General features: G+C 47.8%; 1 protein-coding gene across 1 annotated transcript in view; it reads left to right on the plus strand.

Moving 5' to 3' along the window:
- LOC134586278 (dynein heavy chain domain-containing protein 1-like) overlaps positions 1-23,128 on the plus strand; it is a 153,749-nt gene extending 130,621 nt beyond the window's left edge. Inside the window, exon 10 of the mRNA XM_063441766.1 lies at positions 22,833-23,128. Within this exon, the coding sequence (XP_063297836.1) occupies positions 22,833-23,128 (296 nt within the window). The remainder of the gene's footprint in view (positions 1-22,832) is intronic.
- Positions 23,129-24,022: the final 894 nt, after the last annotated feature.

Below are 24,022 nucleotides of genomic sequence, written 5' to 3' on the forward strand. Positions count from 1 at the left end.
TAGCCATTTTCAGTTCCAGGCTCTCGACGACCGAACACCGCTGCAGAGACAAAGGATCCAAGATGGCCGACCGCCGCATGGTCGGTAGTCGAACGACGGCCACCTAGGAGAGCCCTTAATTACCGATTGCAACAATGTTGCAATCGGTTAATTGGTGCCACACGACCTGTGAATGTGTGGTCGACCTGGGGGGCCCGCATTCGTACGGTGAACGGCCAAGATAGCCGTGTTTCGTCGTACGAATGCTTGGTATGCTGGCAGCGGACGGCGGCCAGCATGCGAACGGCCATAATACAACACATATACATTTAACGGTACACATTATGCAGTCAGCCTACGGACAACCTGTGATGAATATAGTTCAGAAGTGGCTAGGTTTGCCACAATCAGCATACCTTGAGCCGTCCACAAACAGGGTGATGTCGGGATCTATTAGTGGATCCTCATGCACGGTTGGTAGATGTGTTGTTTCCATTTTCATTTGTTCAAAACAGTCATGGGGTGTTTCTGGATCATAGTCGTGCTTTATGACCAGATCTTCAAATTCCTCCTCCAGAAGGTAGCGTGGCCATGCTTTTACATGTTCAGGTTCAGTTGATGGATGCTTGACAACGCCTATTTCCTGGAGCTGTGATTCGTTCATGGTGGCCCATAGTTTTGCCATAGGCCCAAGATCACCCCATGACTTAGTTTTTGATTTAGTGACAGGGACATGTGGAATGGCTGTGTCCCAATGATGATACAGGTGTTCAAGTCCATGTGGTAATTGGACTAAAACCATACTATTGCTTTCAGTATCGCAGTAGAAATCTTGTAGAGTGAGCTTGACCTCTACTAATTGGTAAAGTTCATCTTCATAATGAGGGTCAGGGTTGATGGTTGGTTTGTACCACATGGTGCAAAAAGCATATTCTGGCCCGTCACAGGATGGTAAATTGGGGTGCATTCTCTTGGTGGTGTGGCCATAAAGTAGGACATAGGATTCATCCATGATAAACCCATAATAGCTACCCCCCTCAGGGAGTGGCAGAAGAGTGGACGGATTTAAAACCTGGCATCTTTGAAGGGTGACATTGTCAGGTAGCAGGAGATGGCATTGGAGACGAAGATGTCTGGCAGCAGTAACATGTTTGATTTGGACCTGGTTAATTATGGCAGAAATATCGTGAGGTGCCAAAACAGTAAGAGAGTGGCCAAGAACCAGGTCCCCAGTACTTTCAATAAGTTCTTGAGCAGCAAAAACAGCGCGAAGGCAGGAGGGAGTTCCTCTAGCCACGATGTCCAGTTGGCAGGAGAAGAACCCAATAGGCCTCTGGCGTCCGCCAGGACCATGTGCTTGAGTGAGGACTCCTGTAGCGTGGCCTTTTCTTTCAGACACAAATAATTTAAAAGGTTTGTCGTAGTTTGGTAGGCCAAGAGCGGGTGCAGAGGCAATGGCACGTTGGAGAACATAAAAGTTGTCATATGCTTCTTGGGATAAACAGAACGGGTCTGATTTGAGAGCGTCATACAAGGGTTGTGTAACGGACCGTTTCAGCATATGAGGGGTTAAAATCCGTTTAGGCGATAATCCCCTTTTCTCAGAAAGGCACAGCTACTGCAGAACATCAGAACTCACGAACTGGATATAGGGGAATAAGGTAGCACTCCAGCTGGAACCTCACAAATAGCTGCTAGCAGATGAATAGGAAAAGCAGACATCAGCTTACACTCCTAGCAGTCAAATCTCCAACAGCATACAGTGAATCCCCCCAAGAATGAGACAAGGCTCCGTGTTGAAGGTCAAGCAGTGGTCTGTTTATTCAGGGCTACCTGCCCCTGTATTTATGCAGGTCTCCCACCTGGTGGACACTCCCCTAGGGGACCAGATGGAAGACTGAAACAGCAGACAGACATGTATCATTTTCGTACACACAGCCACAATACTTTCCCACCATGCATCTTGGTTTCCTCCTCCCTGCCCTGGAGATAATTAATGAAGTAATTCAATTATCTCCTAAGACAAAGGCCAGACTCCATTATGCACATGGTGACACAGAAACAGACTATCACTTTAAAATACATACAGACTCATTTTATACACAAAACACAGACATGTAACATATCCCCAGATAGCTCAGGTCTGGGTGCACATTATTAGGTGAATGGCACCCAGATCACACAAATACATTTTAATTGCCATGGAGCCAAAGTCTTTAATTATACGAACAGGCTCCATGGCAGGCTATCTGGGTTACTACAGTTCACATAAAACATAAAATACCGAATTCCCTGCATTCACCAAATTCATACGAATTAGAACCAGGGGCTGGAGGTTCAGCGGTGCCTGCACGTAAAAGTGTCCGATTTTGGTGCATGAAAGCCGGGCAGAAAAGTGTTGGCTGCCCGGGGAGCTCCAGAACAGCGCCACCTAGCGGCCGCTAAGTGTAACAGCGGCCACACAGTTAACAGGCAATTAACCACAGCTTCAGGGAGGTAAATTGGCAGCACACTCCAGCTTCTGGGTGGCCAATTAACAACGCCGGCCGGCTTCCCACGGCTCTGGGGAGGTTGGTGAACGGCTGTTTGTTCGGTAGATGAAATCTACCGAACTGCTGTGCAGAAAGGGAGAAATAAATCCTTCTGCACAGTAAAATTAACCCTTTAGCTGCCGGTCCATAATCCAAAGGCAGCAGGCGGGCAACCAGGCTCCTCCAATACAATGTGGCGAGATTGGTTTCGTCACAGGTTGCATGAGTAAGGAGGCCTCAGGGATCCATGCTCTGCAGTATGAAATAAGGCCTAGAAAGGCATGAAGAGATTTTGTAGTTCGTGGAGGTGGAATGGCCAAAACTGCTCTGACACGATCACGGGTGAGGTGTCTAGTGCCATGGGACAGGCAATGGCCTAGAAAAATTACAGTAGGTTGGCAAAATTGAAGCTTGACAAGAGACGCCTTACATCCCTGAGCTGCAAGATAACAAAGAAGATCCAGAGAACACTTTTCTGTCGTAGGGACGTCGTCTCCACAAAGGAGTAGGTCATCCACATATTGGAGCAGGACAACCTCAGGGTGGTCAGATTGCCAAGGGTCAAGGATGGAACACATTGCTTTTGCAAACTGACTTGGAGAATTGTGTGCCCCCTGGGGCATAACAGTCCATGTGTATTGCTGTTTTTCATGTGTGAAAGCAAACAGATACTGGCAGGATGGATCCAGGGGGACACTGAAGAATGCATTGGTCAAGTCAATTACTGTGAAGTATTTGGCAGAGGGTGGAACGCCAGAGAGGAGTGTGTGCGGATTTGGCACAACGGGGGTGTCCAGAACTGTGGCCTCATTCACTACTCTGAGATCCTGGACCATTCGGTATTTCTCGGGTTCACCTTTAGGTGTCTTCTTTTTGACAGGAAATAATAGAGTGTTGCACGGTGATTCGCACTTGACAAGAGCCCCTTTCTCTAGTAGTGCCTGGACTTGCTTAGTGATGGCTGCAGCTTGGGCTGGTTTCAATGGATATTGAGACTTTCTTGGCAATTTGGCTCCTGGAATTAGCTTGACCATCACAGGTGGGACCTTAAGATGGCCTATATCCTCTGGGCCTGAAGACCATAGCTTCTTAGGGACACTGTTCATGAGAGATTCTGGGAAATTGTCCCTCAGGGCCTTAGCATCCCCATGGGGTTTCTCTAGATGAAGCATCAAAGGTAGGGAGCACAGGGCTGAGGTGTCTGAATCAGATAGTGCAGAGGATAATTCCACTTGGCCGTCTGGTGTGAAGGTGATAGATGCCTGCAGGCGGGAGAGAACATCAGCACCTAACAGGTTAAGTGGGCATGTGGAAGACACCACGAAACGGGCAAGCAGACTGGGGTAGCTGCCAACCCGTAAAGGAGTGGTTAGAGGACTCTGCCTTGGAAGGCCATCCACTCCTACACAGGAGACATCAATATTGGAAAGGAATGAAGAATCAGGCAGGTCTTGTTCTCGCAGAACACTTCGGGCTGCACCTGTATCGACAAGGAAAGTGGTGGGGTGACCTTCAATAGGTAAGGTAACAGTGGCTAGTGGCCCCCCTTGTTCCCCTGTAGACACTGCCATAACAGGGGTTAATGATACAGGCTTGCCAATGTCCTAATCTTCTTGGGCTGAATCAGGCGAGGGAGGTTTTGGGGCCTTTGTTGTAGATGTAGGACTATATACTTCCCTGTCAGCAAATGTTTTTTGGTATTTAATGGGCGCAGGGCAATCACTCATGAAATGACCCTTTTCCCCACAATTAAAGCAGAATCCATCAGCAGGCTTAGTGCCTTTAGGGACCGGTGAGCGTGACACCATAATAGGAGCGGAGTTAGATCTTCTAGGAATCTGTGCTGACTCTAGTCCTCTGGCAACTAGAAGCAGCTTATCAAGGGGAACCACTCTATACTCAGGGCGTGCAGCAATAATACCCTTGCGTATAGAGTCTTTGATGCCTAGGACAAAGGCACCAGAAAGCATTTGGGCGTGTATTTTGTTGCTGAGGTCAAACCCCAGGTCTGTGAACACTTGGAAAAGTCTAGCATGAAACCTCTCCACAGATTCACCTTTTTCCTGGACAACATCATTAAGGCCAGCTGCTAGGTCCGCGTGCTTATCTTTAGCCCAGGCCTTCAGTTGGTCACAAAACTCAATTCCTGATATATAGGCAGTATCACTGACAAGCCAGTTAGTGCAGAGGTGGCGGGCAATGTTAGGCCAATAGGCATCTCCAGCCTTTATGGCACAGAGGCTCAACAAATCTCGCCATGCGGCGGAATGGGTCTGCTGAATCTGAACTATTCTTCTATAGAAGGGCATGGGCTGCTTTTCAGGGTCAGGGAGTGATTTCATCAGGGCACTGGCCTGTGTTGGGTTGAAAGAGACATACATTATAGGAGCCTTTTCTCCCTGAATCCAGGCGACCAAAAGGGTAATTTATAGAACAACGGGGCGGGCGGGGCGATGCCTCCCTGGAGTCTGGTGGGATCTGGTAACCATGAGAGCTAACTGTGTCAAATTCATCTTCACGTGTCACACGGACTCCCGGAGGGTTTGAGGCTACCTACGGTGTCAAAGGCGGGGGCAGAATAGGCACCCTACCAGCCGGGGCTGCTGGTGAATTATGAGCTGGTGGTATCAGATCATTTGGAAGGACTGGCATTAGAGGTGCTGGGGGACGTCATATTGGAGGCGTGGAAGGAAGTGGCGTTTGGGTTAAGTGAGGAAGTGGCGGCCATGTTGGATGTGGGCACGGTGTGGGTAGGTTGGGGCGGAGTAGGCGTGATCGGGGTCGGCTGCGTGACTATGGGAGGTACATGGGAGATGGCTGAATAGGGCGGGAGTGCGGGATAAGGGTAGGTGAGAGGCCAGGGCATTTGGGCAGATGCCAGGGCGGAGTAGGTGTAGGGCGGTGGCGATGGATAGGGATTAGGGAGGGGGGAAGGATATAGAGGATACGGATATGGGGACGGGGAAGGTGAGGGATGGGAAGTGGGTGGAGTAGGAGGGGAGAAGGTGGAGTAGGAGGGACTGGAGGAGTAGGTGGAGGAGAAGGTGGAGTAGGAGGAGCAGGAGATGCGGGAGGGGGAAGTGAGGGAGCAGTAGGAGGGGAGGCGGATGGAGGGGATGGGTCAATGGGAGGGGAAGGGGGAGATAAGCAGGCAGGGGAGCATGCAGGTGATGCAGCGGGGGAGGACGGGCGGAAGGGAGGCAGATTGGATGGGAGAAATGGACTGGAGGGAGATGGGTGGGGTAAAGGATGGGATGAGGATGATGGGAGCTGTAGGACTGACGGGGGGAGATTAAGGATCCATCAGTATTCAGGACCGGGCAAACGGGGGCAGTGGCAGGGAGGGGACCAGGGGTGGGGACCATGGTCAGCTGCATTTCAGTCATTGCTGGCGTGATGCTGGGAGTGGCCACCTCGTGTGCGCCATAATTGGGCGCTGGCTGGGAGAACTTCCCGGCAACACAGTTCTTATAGTATACAAACAATCTTAAACCTTTGTGATCAACCTCTTCCTCAATCCATCCCTCTTGCTGAATAGCTCTTGCTACTCGGTACCAGGCTTCTGCTGTACGGACCAAATCATGGTCCAACAGCTTCCCTTTCTTTTCTGTCAGTAACTTACGCCAGCTCTCTGGCTGTAATCTACCGCACGGAGGTACGGCAATTCCACATACTTTAGCAATCTTATCAACTTTCTTATCCATCTCTTCCCCTTCTCTATTTTCTACCAAATCACATGCTAACCAACCCTTATTGGGTTTATCTAACTTCTGTCCCATCCTCCCTGTAACGGCTACCCAGATAGAGAGAGGGTTTCTGCCGTTGGAGACGTCCTTTTTCCCTGCAAGCTGCTGTGGAGAAGTAGGCTGATATAATCCCATCCACGATATCCAGAGCGAAAATCAGGTTCAGCTGCAACAGGAACAGAATAACCTTCCCAAACAATCCCCTTTCAAGAACGAGACGAGGCTACGTTATGAAGGGTCAAGATGAACTGAGGACTGGGACACCCAGCCTGCTTTTTATTAGAAAAGGGTACACACAGGACACTCCCAGGGGGAGGATGAAAACAACCAATTATGCACAGGGTAACACCCCCACGTCTCCTCCCCTCAGATAACCACATAATACAATTAGAACATACAATATTTTGCCCCAGTTCTGGATGTACCCCAAAAACAGGGGGTACACCTTTAAATCCGGCACCGCTTGAGAGATCTTCGTTAGGGGAACACTCTGTCCAAAAATCAGCCCGATTGGATGAACGGTTCGGGAGTTACAGAGTTTCAAAGTTTTGACCGACCGCACAGACCAACTAGCCGAAAATAGTTCCATGAGTTTTGGCCTTGCGGTCGGTCTCTGTTCGCACGGTAAAACGGTATGAAAATCTTGTCATCCATCCGAATCGTGGGGTTCGCTGAAATCCCCATAGGTGACTGAGTGTAACTACCGAATGGTGGGGTGTTCGGTAGTTTCTGTGCGAACTTGTGGAGGTCTGGAGGACTCAGCGGTGTTCGCCTGTTTGCGTATCCGTTTTTAGTTCCATGCGGTTACAGGCAAACACCGCTGTTCGCACACAAGATGGCCGCGAACACGTGTAGAGTCCTGAAATGGCGGCCACCTATATTTCACATATGGACTTCGCACGAAATCAGGCGAACAGAGGCATGAACCGAACAAAAGAAAAGACTAAGTTGGAAGGATCTGTTACACTGCTCCCCTTTTGTGGAACACTCCGGCAGACCCGGATTGATCCTTTTCGGGTCAACTTGGGGCTGTCCGGTCCCTTGTTAGGGTAATAGTTCTGTTTGTCTGGACAGACCATCGGCATTCCCGTTAAACCTGCCCGGGCGGTATTGAATGGAAAAGTTGTAGGGTTGCAGTGCTAGGCTCCATCTCAACAAGCGTCCATTATCTCCAGCTACTCTGTTTAACCACACCAGGGGGTTATGGTCGGTGATTAGTGTAAATTCCTGTCCGTACAAATATGGGGTGAGTTTCTTTAATGCCCAGACCAGGGCTAAGCATTCCTTTTCCACTGCCGCGTAGCTCACTTCTCTAGGTAACAGTTTCCTACTGAGATACGCGACAGGGTGCTCGCCTCCATCTTCTCCGACCTGGCTTAGAACTGCCCCCAGTCCATACATGGATGCATCTGTATGAACGACAAATCTTTTGTTAGGGACGGGGGCAGACAGGACAGGTGCATGAATCAGAGCATTCTTTAGGGCCTGAAAGGCTGTTTCACAGGCGGGAGACCACAGGACTATCCTAGGCAAGTTCTTTTTGGTTAGGTCTGTTAATGGTTTTGCGATGGTACTATAGTCAGGGACAAACCTCCTATAATATCCTGCGGTCCCCAAAAATGCTAATACTTGAGTTTTGGTGTGGGGTGTGGGCCAGTTAGCTACAGCTTCAATTTTAGCGGGTTCTGGGCGCTGCTTCCCACATCCCACTCGATGTCCCAGGTACTGGACTTCTGCCATGCCGAAGTTACACTTTTCTGGTTTCAGAGTCAACCCTGCGGCCCGAATCTGATCCAGTACGGCCTCTACATGCCTTAAGTGCTCTCCCCAGGTTTCGCTATAAATCGCAATGTCATCCAGGTACGCGCAGGCGAAATCCTGGAAGCCATCAAGGAGGCGGTCCACTAAGCGCTGAAATGTAGCCGGGGCGTTTTTCATCCCAAATGGCATGACCTTAAATTGGTACAAGCCAAATGGGGTGACAAAGGCCGACTTAGGGATAGCCTCCTTGGCCAGGGGAATCTGCCAATACCCTTTACACAAATCGATGGTGGTCAGATAACGTCCCCTGGCAATCCGATCTAATAGCTCGTCTACTCGGGGCATGGGATATGCGTCTGTCAGGGTTTTGTCATTGAGACGTCGATAATCGACACAGAACCGGGTAGTCCCATCCTTTTTGGGGACTAGGACCACCGGTGAGGCCCACGGGCTGTCAGATGGCTCTATCACTCCTAGTCTTAGCATCTCCTGGATTTCCTTCCTCATCTCATCTTTTACTGCCTCAGGGATCCTATAGGGAGTTTGCCGGAGAGGGGGTTGACCTGGGGTCTCTACATAGTGAGTTGCTAAGGGGGTGTATCCGGGCTCTTGGGAAAATGTCAACCTCTTTTCAGTCAGCAGTTGTCGGATCTGTCCCTTTTCAGCGGGGGTTAGTCGCTCCCCTAGCTGTATGGTATTGAGCAGGGTCTTAGGTTCCGAGTTAGCTAAAAGGTCGGGTATGGGTAAGCTGTCAGGGTCTTCAGTGGCTGGTATACATATGGCTGCTATATCCTCGGGCCTTTCTTGATATTCTTTTAATAAATTTACGTGAAAGGACTTCTGGATCCTTTCATCTTTGCTGCTGGCAATTACATAGGTGGTGTCACATACCTGTGCTACCACTTTGTAAGGGCCCTGCCAGGAGGTCTGGAGCTTATTCCCTTTGACAGGTCTAAGCACCAGCACCTTCTGGCCTACTTGGAACGTTCGCTGGCGGGCGCCCTGATCGTACCAACGTTTCTGCCGGCCCTGGGCCGCATGGAGATGGTCCCGTGCCATCCGGGCTAACTGTTCCATGCGGTCCCGCATTTCTAGTACATATGGCACGATGGGGACACCCTCATGTTCTGTCTCTCCCTCCCAGTGCTCTCGGATGAGGTCGAGAGGGCCTCGTACTCTCCGGCCATAGAGCAGTTCAAAGGGAGAGAACCCTGTGGATTCCTGTGGCACCTCCCGATAAGCGAACAGGAGGTGCGGCAAGAATCGTTCCCAATCTTTGTATTCCGCTGTAAAGGTCCGTAGCAATTGCTTTAGGGTACCGTTAAAACGTTCACAGAGACCGTTAGTCTGAGGGTGGTACGGGGAACTAAGTAGGGGTTTAATACTACAAACCTTCCATAGCTGCTGGGTTAGGTCTGCGGTAAACTGGGTCCCTCTATCGGACAAGATTTCCTGAGGAAATCCCACTCGGGTGAATATCCCGACTAGAGCACTGGCGACAGTGTCAGCCTGGATATTCGTCAGAGCGACAGCTTCCGGGTAGCGAGTAGCATAGTCCACTACGGTAAGGATGTATTTCTTACCAGAGGGACTGGGGTTAGGTAGGGGTCCCACTAGGTCGACTGCCACCCTGCTAAATGGTTCCTCGATCACAGGCATAGGTAACAGTCGAGCTTTAGGGTGATCTCCTCTCTTCCCTACCCGTTGGCATACGTCACAAGTGCTGCAGTAACGTCGTACATCCTTTGAGATCCCCGGCCAAAAGAAGGTCTGGGTGATCCGGAAGGTGGTACGGTTACCCCCTAGATGCCCTGCCAACGGAATGTCGTGGCCGATTCGGAGAAGCTCCAACCGGTACTTTCTGGGTACCACTAGTTGGCGCTTCTGCGAAGGGGGACAGCCTCTCTTTTTCCCTTCCGTCAGTCTGTACAACCTGTCCCCATCCCATAGGAAACGTTCCTGTTTGCCCTCCCTACTGTCTGCTAATTCTCGATACTTTTGGAGGGTGGGGTCCTCTCTGGTTTCCCTCCCAAACTCCTCTGGGGTGTCCCAAGCTATGGGCCTGCTTGTTGTAGTGGGGTTACATGTGGGTGCTTGGCTTACCTGGGTCTCCCGGCCTGTATTAGGGTCATCTGTGACACGGGCCTGTGAGCGGGTGGTTACGGGACAAGCGGCAGCAGGTGTGGGCAAATATGCTGAGGTCAAGGGGCCAATGTCATTTCCCAAGACGACCTCGGCAGGCAAGTTGTCCATGATGCCAACTGTAGTTTTCCCCGATCCGACTCCCCAGTCTAAGTGTACTCGGGCAGTGGGCAAGCGAAAAACAGCGCCCCCTGCGACCCGAACAGCAACAGTGCGGGTAGACACATTCTCTGGCTTTACTAGGTGTTTTTGGATCAACGTGATGGTAGCCCCGGTGTCTCTTAGGCCTTGTGCTGTTTGTCCATTCACCCGAACTTCCTGCCGATGATGCTGTCGGTTATCTGGCGAAGCAGCTTGTATGGGATCTGCTTCATACAAAATCCCCAGGCATTCCTCAGGGCCCATTTCAGCTTCCACACAGTGAGCTGCAGAGGGTCGTGATGCAGGGGCCTCTGCGTTGGGAGTTGTGCGTCTCCAATTGTTACTAGTGGATCTTAGGGGACAATATCGAGCAATATGTCCGAGGTTGCCGCAGTGATGGCACGTTACTTTCGACAAATCTCGGGGGTAGTTGGTAGGTCCCTGAGGACGGGGTGGTCCTGGTGGGACTGGAGCTCGAAACTCTGGGCGTGAGACAGCGGCTGGGGTACGTGGCTCTATCTTATGAGCTGGTCGTGGAGTACCCTGGCTTACTTTCCTTGTCTCGGCGTATTCATCGGCCAGCCGAGCCGCCTCATTTAAATTAGCGGGGCGTCGGTCTCGTACCCAGTCTTGTAGGTCCGCAGCCAAATTTTGAAAGAAATGTTCCATTAAGAATAATTGTAATATCTCCTCTCCGGTGTTGGCCTTACATCCTTGGACCCAATGTGATGCCACTCTTTGTAGTCGGTTGGCCCATTCCATGTGGGAGTCCACAGCTTTCTTTTTGGACTCCCGGAAGCGGCGACGGTAGGCTTCTGGGGTTACCGCATACCTGGTGAGCAGTGCCTCTTTTACTGTTTGGTACTGCGTGATCTCCTCTGTAGTGAGCGCTCGAAAAGCCTCACTAGCTTTTCCTGATAGTTTTCCCGCCAGGATAGTGACCCATTGCCCTGGCGGTATTTGATGTAGCGAGCACTGTCTTTCAAAGTCCGCCAAATACCCATCAATTTCCTCTTCATTTTCTGCAAAGGTTTTAAATGCATTGAAGGGAATTTTCTTTACTGTAGTAGTGGGTAGCGGGGTAGGAACTGTCTGTGTAGTGAGCTGTCTGGCTCTTACCAGTTCCATTTCTTGATCCCTCTTGGTTTGGATCTCTTCCCTTGTTTCCCGGAGTAGTTGGGTTATTAGCTCTGTAGACGTGACTGGATACAACGCTAATCTCCGCTGCACAATTGCCGTAATCACATCGTCCTCACTGATGGGTGCCCTGGGTTCCGTTACCTCCATGGACCTATCCATCTCGTCCAGCTCCAGCAGGTCAGCTATCAGCTCCCTCCGTGGTCTGTTGCTGGCACTCCTACCACGATTCTCCAATAAATCCTTTAGTGTGGGTCTTTTTAGTTTGGCATACTGAGACTCCATTCAGCACTTGCTCCTTGGATAAAAGGACCATCCCACCGCTTGCCACCAATGTAACGGCTACCCAGATAGAGAGAGGGTTTCTGCCGTTGGAGACGTCCTTTTTCCCTGCAAGCTGCTGTGGAGAAGTAGGCTGATATAATCCCATCCACGATATCCAGAGTGAAAATCAGGTTCAGCTGCAACAGGAACAGAATAACCTTCCCAAACAATCCCCTTTCAAGAACGAGACGAGGCTACGTTATGAAGGGTCAAGATGAACTGAGGACTGGGACACCCAGCCTGCTTTTTATTAGAAAAGGGTACACACAGGACACTCCCAGGGGGAGGATGAAAACAACCAATTATGCACAGGGTAACACCCCCACGTCTCCTCCCCTCAGATAACCACATAATACAATTAGAACATACAATATTTTGCCCCAGTTCTGGATGTACCCCAAAAACAGGGGGTACACCTTTAAATCCGGCACCGCTTGAGAGATCTTCGTTAGGGGAACACTCTGTCCAAAAATCAGCCCGATTGGATGAACGGTTCGGGAGTTACAGAGTTTCAAAGTTTTGACCGACCGCACAGACCAACTAGCCGAAAATAGTTCCATGAGTTTTGGCCTTGCGGTCGGTCTCTGTTCGCACTGTAAAACGGTATGAAAATCTTGTCATCCATCCGAATCGTGGGGTTCGCTGAAATCCCCATAGGTGACTGAGTGTAACTACCGAATGGTGGGGTGTTCGGTAGTTTCTGTGCGAACTTGTGGAGGTCTGGAGGACTCAGCGGTGTTCGCCTGTTTGCGTATCCGTTTTTAGTTCCATGCGGTTACAGGCAAACACCGCTGTTCGCACACAAGATGGCCGCGAACACGTGTAGAGTCCTGAAATGGCGGCCACCTATATTTCACATACGGACTTCGCACGAAATCAGGCGAACAGAGGCATGAACCGAACAAAAGAAAAGACTAAGTTGGAAGGATCTGTTACACTCCCTATACAAGGCGTCCCAGATATAGAGAAAGAAAAAGGAACAGAAGGTCTACAGTGCTCGACTGCTACGTAAGAATAAATTCCTACGTACGTCTTCCCAAAACGTAGACTAGTCACTGATTCCGCCTACCCGAGGTAGCCGCAGATTGGAGCGTGGCAAGAAGTGTGTGACCAATCACTTCTCTCAACAAAGAGAAATAGGAGGGGAAAGTGCAGATAGTACAGAGAGTAAGATAAAAGTAAACAAAACAGGGTAGTACTAGCGCTAATTTGCAAAGAGTGAACAATGGATAAGCAGCTTTAACACCAAGTTCTTATCTTTAAGAGTGAGTTCAGTGGTAGTGTACTGGTGAAGCGCTATACAATATTAAATTATAACAATAGTGTTTTTTCCTATTTACAATTGGTGAATAAACTTTAACATGCGAATATATGTATAAACAGTACCTTTTAGGTATATACAGAGGTGTTCTAAGTTGGTAATCAGTACCTTAAAAAAAACAGAATATACCAAACATAGTGTAAACTGTGACAAAAAATGAAAATAGATTTAAATTAAGAGGGAAAATTCCCACTCACACTTTGGAGAGCTAATAATGTATAGCTCAATTTGATCGCCTGTGGGGTCCGTGGAGGCGACCCTATCCCTTCTTTTTGCTGGATATTGTTGTCTTAAAACTCTGAAATGTTAAAACATATATATGGTGCAGTACCGTATGGTTCCAAATATATGTGAAAAAAAGAACAGATTTGTACTCACAGACACAGAGCCATCCACATCGGCTCTGATCACGGGTATATGTGGTTCAGGACCACACACCTTCTTTAAGAGCAGGAACAATGCCACCAGTGTTTATAGAAATGTAAGTATATTTATTACATAAAATTATTTATAACAATAAAAAACTATATATAGCAATATAAAAACACTGTATAGGCATAAAAAAAGTCCAAATAAATAAAGACCGGTATTCTCCAAGTTCCAGGACGCGTTTCGCTTTAACAGCTTCCAGTAGAAGAAATAGAGACTTTTTTTTTATCCAGTTGAAGAAGCTGTTAAAGCGAAACGCGTCCTGGAACTTGGAGAATACCGGTCTTTATTTATTTGGACTTTTTTTATGCCTATACAGTGTTTTTATATTGCTATATATAGTTTTTTATTGTTATAAATAATTTTATGTAATAAATATACTTACATTTCTATAAACACTGGTGGCATTGTTCCTGCTCTTAAAGAAGGTGTGTGGTCCTGAACCACATATACCCGTGATCAGAGCCGATGTGGATGGCTCTGTGTCTGTGAGTACAAATCTGTTCTTTTTTTCACATATATTTGGAACCATACGGTACTGCACCATATATATGTTTTAACATTTCAGAGTTTTAAGACAACAATATCCAGCAAAAAGAAGGGATAGGGTCGCCTCCACGGACCCCACAGGCGATCAAATTGAGCTATACATTATTAGCTCTCCAAAGTGTGAGTGGGAATTTTCCCTCTTAATTTAAATCTATTTTCATTTTTTGTCACAGTTTACACTATGTTTGGTATATTCTGTTTTTTTTAAGGTACTGATTACCAACTTAGAACACCTCTGTATATACCTAAAAGGTACTGTTTATACATATATTCGCATGTTAAAGTTTATTGACCAATTGTAAATAGGAAAAAACACTATTGTTATAATTTAATATTGTATAGCGCTTCACCAGTACACTACCACTAAGATAAAAGTAAGCACAGGAATCTGTGTAACAGACAATTAAGACAACATTTCAGTGTAAATACAGTGCATGCATCACAGTTCAAATACATCAACAGTAATCCCTTTCCTTTACTCGTGTGGACAAAGCCACCTCCCTCAACCTCGTAGTGGCCCAGCTCGGGGAATGGCGTCTATATGTCCCACTACCTGGCGGCGACGGAAAACAGCAAACACCGGGCCGAGTTCTGTACGCCTCCCTAGTTACAGTGGTTCTCAACCACCTCTACCCTCACTCCCGTAGTGCACCTGCAGACCCACCCGCAAATCTCACTACCACGTGGTGATGGAGACAGCAATGCCTGCCCGAATCCACACGCCACAAAAGGAAAACCGGAACACTACCAGCTTCAGCGCTCGAGGCTGAAGTGTTCCACCTATCTGCAAGCAGAGTAAAGTGTCCAATGAGGCTAGCTAAGCTGTCAAAGCGACACCATGGGAACCCCCAGGAAGCAGTGAGTCTACACAGACTTCCACAGATCCCCCCTCCTCTTTTTCCTTACTGCTAGAGCCACTTGGCACCTAAAAGAGGTAAACAGGCAATTGAGGACCCCCAGGAAGTGGCGAGTCCACGCAAACTTCCACAGATCCCCCCCCCCTCTTTCCTTACTGCCAAAGCCACTTGGCACCTAAAAGGGGTAAACAGGCATTCACTCTACCCGGGCACTAAGCTAAGGACAAACCAATACAAACACACCCAGGCAACAGATAGTCAACATGTGCAGGTAAATTAAGTATTAACAGGTAAAATGCAAGGTCTCTGGGCAAGTTATTACCTGACTTTGATGTCCTCTCAGCAGCAGTCACAGACACTGGGACAGGTCAATCACAGGGGCAGGAACATACCGGCTAGGTGCTGCAGCAATCTCTACCGTGTATTCAGAGGTGATCAGACTCCTTTCCTTCCCCCAGGATTCATCCACCCAGCGTCTTCTTGGACGGCTGTCCAAGTAGGGCATAACCCAGAGCCCCACGGTTGGGCGCCAAATTGTAGTGGATTCTTTTATGCAAACCAATAAGTTTGAATGACTATCTGTTCCTGTACAAATTAGAAATAATAAAGTTGCGTGCACGCAGAAGTAAAATTCACACTGAGACACAGGGTTCAGGTTAATGAAAGAACTTCAGGAAATTTAATGGCAAGAGCACAGAAAATGGGTGCGCAGACCCTTCTAAAGGCATTATTACATCACTAAAGAATTCAAGATAACAACAAGTAAACATTATTAATTGGTTTAAGTGTTAAGTGGTTAGTTAAATGCCCTCCCATCAAGAGGTGTTGACATCCTTGACACGGGAGTGGGCACAAGATGCAGGCGCCATCTTGTTACCATGCGGTGCTCACTCGATGGGAGGGGTGCTTCGGCAGCCATTTTGAGTAGTTGGCACTGTTAGTCTCAAGGTTAGTTCTCAAGGCTTTTAGTAACTTCACATTTTATTAAGACTATCATGTAGGCTAGCTGCTACAATGTTTCACTCAACGGGAACCTAATGTTTCTGCTGACGCACAATTTCTACTAACAAAGCATTCTTATAAGACAGGAATTATGAGGCCTAAGACAAAAATTTATGGGGCCTAATAATTCCACAACATTTGTATTTGGAGTATGCTGATTCTGATAATTTATGTGAATGTGATGCATACTTTTAAAGTTATGAATAATGTGGAAAAACTGTATTTCTCTGCCTGTGATAATTACATTACCCATTGTGTAAGGTAATTGTATCACAGGCAGAGGGGAGGATTTTGTGTGGGAGTGTCTGAGTGTATTGTACGTGTTTCTTGGTTGTTTTCCAAAACCCTGTGGGTGGTACTAATGTGTAAGAATGTGTATATAAGAACAATAAACCCACAGCTCTGTCTGTTCCTGCTTGACCCTCAAAACAGAGCATTGTCTTGTTCTTGGGGGGATTTATTGTAGGCTGTTCCAGTTTGACTGCTAGGAGTGTAAACCTATTTGTATGATTTTTCCTATTAGGCGGTTTACGACATTCATATGGTTTCCTGTTCGGCAGCTTGGTTTCTTTGGTAGCTGCCTGTAACAATCATGAATATCAATGTCTCAAGTCTCAAATTGTCCTTAGCAATTCATATACAAAGTTAAACCACATCTCAAGGGCTAAAAAGTGATGGCTAATTGATTGGGTCAGTGCGTGTCCAAAATGGCAAGTCTTGTGGGGTGTTACCGGTATGCAGTGGTTAGTACCTACCAAAAGTGGTGCAAGGAAGGACAACTGGTGAACCAGCGTCAGGGTCATTTAAGAGCCCAAGGCTGATTGATGCACCTGGGGAGCGAAGGCTAGCTTGTCTGGTCTGATCATGCAGAAGAGCAACTGTATCTCAAATTGCTGAAAAACTTAATGCTGGCCATGATAGGAAAGTGTCAGAACACACAGTGCACCACAGTTTGCTTTGTTTAAGGGCTGTGCAGCTGCAGACAGGTCAGAAAACCCATGATGATCCCTGTCCACTGCTGAAAGGGCCTTTAGTGGGGACGTGAGAGGAAGAAGATTGCCTGATCTGATGAATCACGTTTTCTTTTAGATCAGGTGGATGGCCAGTTGTAAAATAGGGGAAGAGAGTAAGCGCTAAATAACAAAAAGGCAGCAACCCTATAAGGGAATCCCTCAAAAACCCTTAGAAAATAAGACAAAGGAAATAACAAAAAAAGGCTGCGCCAAGGGGAATCATTATATACACCACAATAAGTCCAAATAAAAAAGAAAGTCTTATCTAGAAGATGCTCCTATGGAGAATGAGAAATATGTAGATCCACGGTCAGGGGAAAGTTCCTCGCTGATCTTCTTCTTGGGAATTCACTCGTATGTGAAAAGATAAAGCAGATACAAAACAGGATAGTGCAATATGTCTGGTAGTAAAATGGATAAAAAATTAAAAGCTGGTATAAAACTCACATTTGAAAGAGCTATAACTCGCTCTAGTGTAGAAGGCGTACAGCGGTACAATCCCCGCTTATGGGATATAGGGAAAATTTCCTCCGTCAGTGATGTGTTCCACGCTCAAAGATAAAAGAGAAACAACCAATAGTGCTCACTGGGTAAAATACTGCTAAAAAATATGTATAAAATGGTACTCACAAGAGAGGAGCAGACCAACTGCTCCTTGAAGATAGCGCTGGTGGTATTATCCCCACCTCGGATTACTTGGAGTCCAGGGAAATAAAAATGGCAGGTAACAAAATAATATACGGTGTAAAAAAAGATAAATGGCACTAAATAAAAAGTGTCCAAATAATCTTTAATTTTAAAATACACAGTAAAATTCCACAAACGCGTTTCGCCAATACGGCTTTATCAATATGGATTAAGATAAATCTTAAATCTTAATCTTAATCTTAAATTTTAATCTTAAATCTTAATCCATATTGATAAAGCCGTATTGGTGAAACGCGTTTGTGGAATTTTACTGTGTATTTTAAAATTAAAGATTATTTGGACACTTTTTATTTAGTGCCATTTATCTTTTTTTACACTGTATATTATTTTGTTACCTGGCATTTTTATTTCCCTGGACTCCAAGTAATCCGAGGTGGGGATAATACCACCAGCGCTATTTTCAAGGAGCAATCGGTCTGCTCCTCTCTTGTGAGTACCATTTTATACATATTTTTTAGCACTATTTTACCCAGTGAGCACTATTGGTTGTTTATCTTTGAGCGTGGAACACAAGCTAATCAATGTATTTGACATTTTAATTATTCTTTATAATAATAACGCTATTGCGGGCTCCTCTTGACACTTGTTTTCCAGTGTGATAAAGTGAAGGCAGATAGGCCTATAACATTTAACGCCAGGGTGAGTATGTGTAGTATGTGTTGTAGGTAACACAAACCAAAGTTTAGTTATGGGCCCCTGGGGTGGAGCATTTGGAGAGCAGGGTGGGCCAATGCTCCACTGTGTAGTTTGCATACAACTGGGAGAAATAAGTTGATCTGTCTCCAACCCACTGCTCAGCTGCAGATAATCAGCTGCAGCAGTGGGAATAAACCACTCCCTGCTAGGCAGGTAAAAAGAGGATTGCTGGCTTCCTCCCAGGAAGCAGGTAGGAGAGAGGCTGTTCTGTCCTGTGATAGAGTCAAGGAGACTGAACACTGGGAGTGCAGAAGGAAGCAGTCAAGGCTGGCTTGGAGCACTGGGAGTGCAGAAGGGAAAGCAGCAGGCTAGCTGAGAGCACTGGGAGTGCAGAAGGAAGCAGTCAAGGCTGGCTTGGAGCACTGGGAGTGCAGAAAGGACATCAGTTACGGCTGGCTTGGAGCACTGGGAGTGCAGAAGGAAGCAGTCAAGGCTGGCTTGGAGCACTGGGAGCGCAGAAGGGAAAGCAGCAGGCTAGCTGAGAGCACTGGGAGTGCAGAAGGAAGCAGTCAAGGCTGGCTTGGAGCACTGGGAGCGCAGAAGGGAAAGCAGCAGGCTAACTGAGAGCACTGGGAGTGCAGAAGGAAGCAGTCAAGGCTGGCTTGGAGCACTGGGAGCGCAGAAAGGAAAGTAGCAGGGTAGCCGAGAGCACTGGAGTGCGGAAATGAGAGATAATTTTGTTTCTTTCTAGAAGGAATGGAAGCCACATGCTAACTGAGTGTGGAGTGCAGAGAGTTGACAAAGGCACTAGGTTGCTGAAACCACTTCTTGTTCTGTGATAGTTTAAACCCTTGAGAGATAGGGAACTTGATGAGTGCTCAAACCGAGCTAGGTTTTCGTTTATAGGGATTTGTGTTACTGTTTAATTTTTAATTTGCTGCTGTATCTGTGGTGGAGTTTAACAATAAAGTGCCTGGAATTAAGTTGCCTTAAAAGACTGTGCATGTTTGTGCCCAAGAGGACCGTGCTACCTGCAGACAAGGATCACACCAGATTTCTTGTAATAGTGAATAATTTGATGTTGAGTGTGGAGGACACATACCCAAGGAAGGAGCTACATGGGATGCATCCACTAAATTAATTTCATTTTGTTACATTTGTAATATTGTTATTAGTTATCTATCTGCAATATTAGTGGATAGAAATAAGTACAAAGGCAAAAAAAACACATTTTTAAAGGATTTAGCACAGCAATTGTGTTCATTATTTTATCACTTTATGATGAGAAAAGGCAGATTTTTGTACAAAATTCACTAACCAGGCTTTTTAAGGAGCTTACATGTGAGAAAAGAGATGTTGGTTTTACTGGTAACTAATATTTAAATGTAGTAAGAGTTATATTTAAACTCTGTCTGTGCGAGAGTGTGGGGATGGTGCTAGTGATTGGCTGTATGTGTTTAGGGGGTTATGGGTTTGTAGTGGGGCAGGGATCAGTTTGCCTCAGTGCCTGTTGGGATTCTGGCCAGCGAACAACTTCCCTGCCTCTGTGCTCCTGTTTGTCCTGGGCCTGCATGCTTTTCTGCCATCCTGTGCTCTTAGAGCTTCAGCTGCATTGGATGGCAGGCACCTGCGTGAGCACTTTGCTCACCTTCACCCTGGTTTGGCCGCCGGCGCGGTGTCCCCCGCAGCCAGGCCTCTGCTGAGTCCTCCCTCGCGGCCACAGTCCCTGTGGGCCGCATGAGCATGGACCGGCGCTCACACCCGCCTGCTTGTTTAAGTCCTGATGTGGCGCCCCGGGCCCGAGGCACCACCAGGCCCGCGTGTCTGGCCCTTCTGGCATGCGTTCAGGTCCCCCTGAGATTCCCGATGTGCCCCCGGCCTTGTACAGCGGGCTGGGGGTGCCAGAAGACAGTCGGCGCAATCTGGTCGGCCTGGAGCAGCTGGGTGGCCCTCTCGGACGCCATGTGGTCGGCGCGACGGCAGACCTGTTCCCGGCCCGGTGGTGGTGAGTGGGCCCTGTGGGGCTGCGCGAGGCACACCGGTGCTGCCATTGGGAGGTGGTGGGGTCCTGCCCGGGCTCTGCTATGTCCTCTGCGGATGAGGTTCGGCCGGGGGGGTATCTACCGCTCACATTTCCCCCTCCCTTCCCCTGCTGTGGTTTCTCTTTTGTCTCTTGCCCCCCACCCCCCCACCTTCCCTTTCTGTGGTCCCCTTCTGTGTCCAGTTCTGCTCTAGGTCCCCTCCCTGGTGTTTTCTTTCCCCCCTGCCCCTCTCCCTTTTTCTGGGTTCCCATAATCTGTCTGGTCCCTCTGTGTCTCCCCTTGGTCCCCTGTGACTACTGGCTACTCACCTCGCCTGCCCTCCTCTGCGGGGTGTGAGCTTACCTCCTCGCCGCTGCTCTTCTCACAGGATCTGGCTGTTTTTCCTCGGACTGTCCAGCAGGTGGCGCATGGAACATCTGGTAGTCTGCACAGTGAAGAAATTCAACTTACCTCTGTCCTGCCTGGATGATCTTCGCTTCCTTTGCCACAGGAGGTTCCTCGGGCATCGGCTGGGGAGTACACTCCAGTCTCTTCTTTGCAGGTTGGGGGTCCCTCGCTGGGGAGGGGTTTCTGTCCAGGCTTAGGGGTTTTCTGGATCAATGGGAGCGGGGTGCGCATGCTGGGGGGGGTGTCCCCTCTTTACACAGTCTGGTTCGGGCGGCTTGGTCCTCAATGCAGACACAAGGGGTTCAGGCGGCCCCTGGGGTCACAGGGTCCCCTTCTCCTGGGATGAGTGTCCAGGCTGGCCTCTCTGCCTTGGTGTCAGGTGCCGCGGCGCCTGCTGTTACAGAGGTGTCTCCAGCCTTGGGGGACCCTCCGGGTGTTTCTGACGTGGCACGTGGTTCCGCCTATATGTGTTGGTCAGGTCCTTTGGGCCTACTCTTGCAGCAGGAGGTTAGGGTGGGGGGGTTTGGGGGAGGGGGATTTGTGGATATTTTCTCGCTCCTCCGTTGGTGGAGAAGGATGCAAAAGAGAAGGAGAAGTACCAGTACCGTAGATCCCCAAAACTTTCGGTAACTGGATTCGCGCATTTTCAATACTTGCCAGTGTCATTGGAGAAAAGGCCTGGAGAAGTGCCCCACATTGTTCTGTTAACAGGACACCATTTGGAGTGCTTGTCCAAATTTATGGGGGGGGGCATGTTGGCCAAGGCTTAGGTGGAATCGGCATTCCGTTTGCTACTGGTGCACCTGGACTGTCACCATTTTCTGGTCTATGTGTTTGAAGACAGGTATTATGTGGATATGTGCCTCCCGATGGGTGGTCCATATCCTGCTTTTAATTTGAATGCTTCAGCGCATTCTTGGACTGGGTGGTGAGGAAGGAGGCGGGGATTGACTCCTTGCTGCACTACCTTGATGATTTCCTTTGCGTGGGTCTTGCCGATTCGCCAACCTGTGAGATGCTGCTGCGAGTTTTAGGTGTGGTGTTCCAACGTTTTGGGGTCCCACTGGCACACGATAAGACGGTGGGCCCAGTCACTTGTCTCAGTTTTTTAGGCATTGACATTGACTCTTTAATCAGCGTTTGGCTGCGGCGACGTCGGGGGTCACTGGCTCCGTCATTTTATTCGACTCACCACTACGGGAGGATTTGGCGGTGTGGGACTCCTTCCTGGCTTCTTATAATGGTCGGTCCTACAAGCAACTGCCGTAGGTCTCCAACACCGACCTGCACCTCTTTGCGTATGTGGCTGGCTCTGGAGTTTGGGGCCATTCTGGGCACCAGTTGGTATGCCGCCTTGTGGCCGGACAGTTGGCATGTTTCGGGGCTCACAAAAATCTTGTTTTTGGAGCTGTTCCCCATCTTGGTCGCGGTGGAGGTCTTGGGGACCCGTTTTCGGGATAGAAGGGTGGTCATTCATTTCAACAATTTGGAAGTTGTTCAGGCTATCAATCGGCTGACAGGACGGTTATTTAAGTTGGAGGCTGTAGGGCAATAAGTGTTAATTTATGTTAATTATGGTGTGTATATATATATATATTTATATATATATATATATATATATATATGTGTGTGTGTTTTATTTATATTTGAGTTAAAGGGAAAGAATAAAGTTCAGATGAGTCCTACAGTTGTAAGTTGAAGTGGGGTAGTCTCTTTACTATTAGTCCCACCACATTCCCCGCTACATACATACAAGATGGATTATTACATCCTTAGCTTTTTACAGTGAAATGCCTGATTAGCTTAATCCTGATTTTCCACACTAGATTCACTTAGCTTTGGTTATATATGATCGTCCTTATTCTGTTATTGCTTACTTATGGTGTTAGGGAACGTGACATTGAATCTCTGAAACCAGAGAACACCTCATTTTATCCCATCCCAGTGACAGCAGCAAACTGTCTGATCCTTATTGGAGTATATTATATATACTATTATACTATTACTGTATTATATATATATATATATATGAAAATATAGTTACTTGTTTTAGATTGTAAGCTCTTGTGTCTCTTCGGACATGTCACAGACAAATAATTTGTTTTCCCAATTCTGTTGCTGCTTTAGGTAAGATTTTTGACACATCGATGATCACTCGAGCAGAGAAAGAGCTTCGGGCACGGGAGACTGTGTGGAAACTACTGGAAAGAAGTAGCGAGCAGATCGCAGTGTGGAAACGTACGCTCTTTATTGAGGTAATGATTTCCATAAGATTGCTAGAACATGGATCATCCAATAATGGCTGTGGCGGATACTGCAACGTGGCTGTGGATTACCAGGTGTGCCTCTTGGAGAGTAGATACAGGGCAGCCTTGTATCCAGTTTACCCCTGCGTGATGCATCCTGCAGACCCGGTCCCGTAAGCGCTGGTGGTATTCCTCGAGTCTAATAGTAACTCGGACAAGAGCACTTCCTTGACCCGATGATAGTTCCTTAAGTTTATATCGGAGATGGACTCTGTAATCCTCTGTGGCACATCCTGAGAGTTTCCCAACCAGGACTGGTCAATCTAGAACAATAGGTTACCACCCTGGTGTCTCTGGGTCTGGGAGATAATGTAATTAAGTACAGTTAGCTTTATTCAGTCCTCAGGTGCCATAATAATAAAACATGAAAAAAAAATTAACATAAGTTACAAATCATATATCACTGCATTGGTTTTATCCCCAGAAGGAGAGAGCTCAAAAAGTGCAAGAAATCGTGGCTCTACCTGGGACCGTTTAACAGCCTAGAGATGGATCTTTCAATACAGTAGGGGTTTGGAGAGGGTATAGGGTGGCCAGGGGTGCAGAAGTTTTTAATTTAGGTGTCTGGCACTAGTTAATTCACAGCCATGGTGCAGGATTCGCCACACCGGCCATAATTGCAGTTATTTATGTAGCACCAACATATTGCACAGTGCTGTACACTAGGTAAAACAAGACGAACAATTCATTCTAACACAACACATTTGGAGGGCGAACTGGAGCATATTTGCTAATGAAGGAGGAGTTGTAAGCAGGAGCACGGTTGGTTATGGAGACCTTTGTAAGTATCACTGGAATTTTGCACTGAATCCAAAACCAAACAGGAAACCATCATGGAATCAATGGAATCTCATATTTAACCCCTTAAGGACCAAACTTCTGGAATAAAATGGAATCATGACGTGTCACACACGTTGTGTGTCCTTAAGGGGTTAAAGATACAGTGCACTATACACCCCTCTCTCCTGGTGACACCATGCACCCCTCTCTCCTGGTGACACCATGCACCCT

This window comes from Pelobates fuscus, chromosome 1 (assembly GCF_036172605.1).
Source record: "Pelobates fuscus isolate aPelFus1 chromosome 1, aPelFus1.pri, whole genome shotgun sequence".
NCBI lineage: Eukaryota > Metazoa > Chordata > Amphibia > Anura > Pelobatidae > Pelobates > Pelobates fuscus.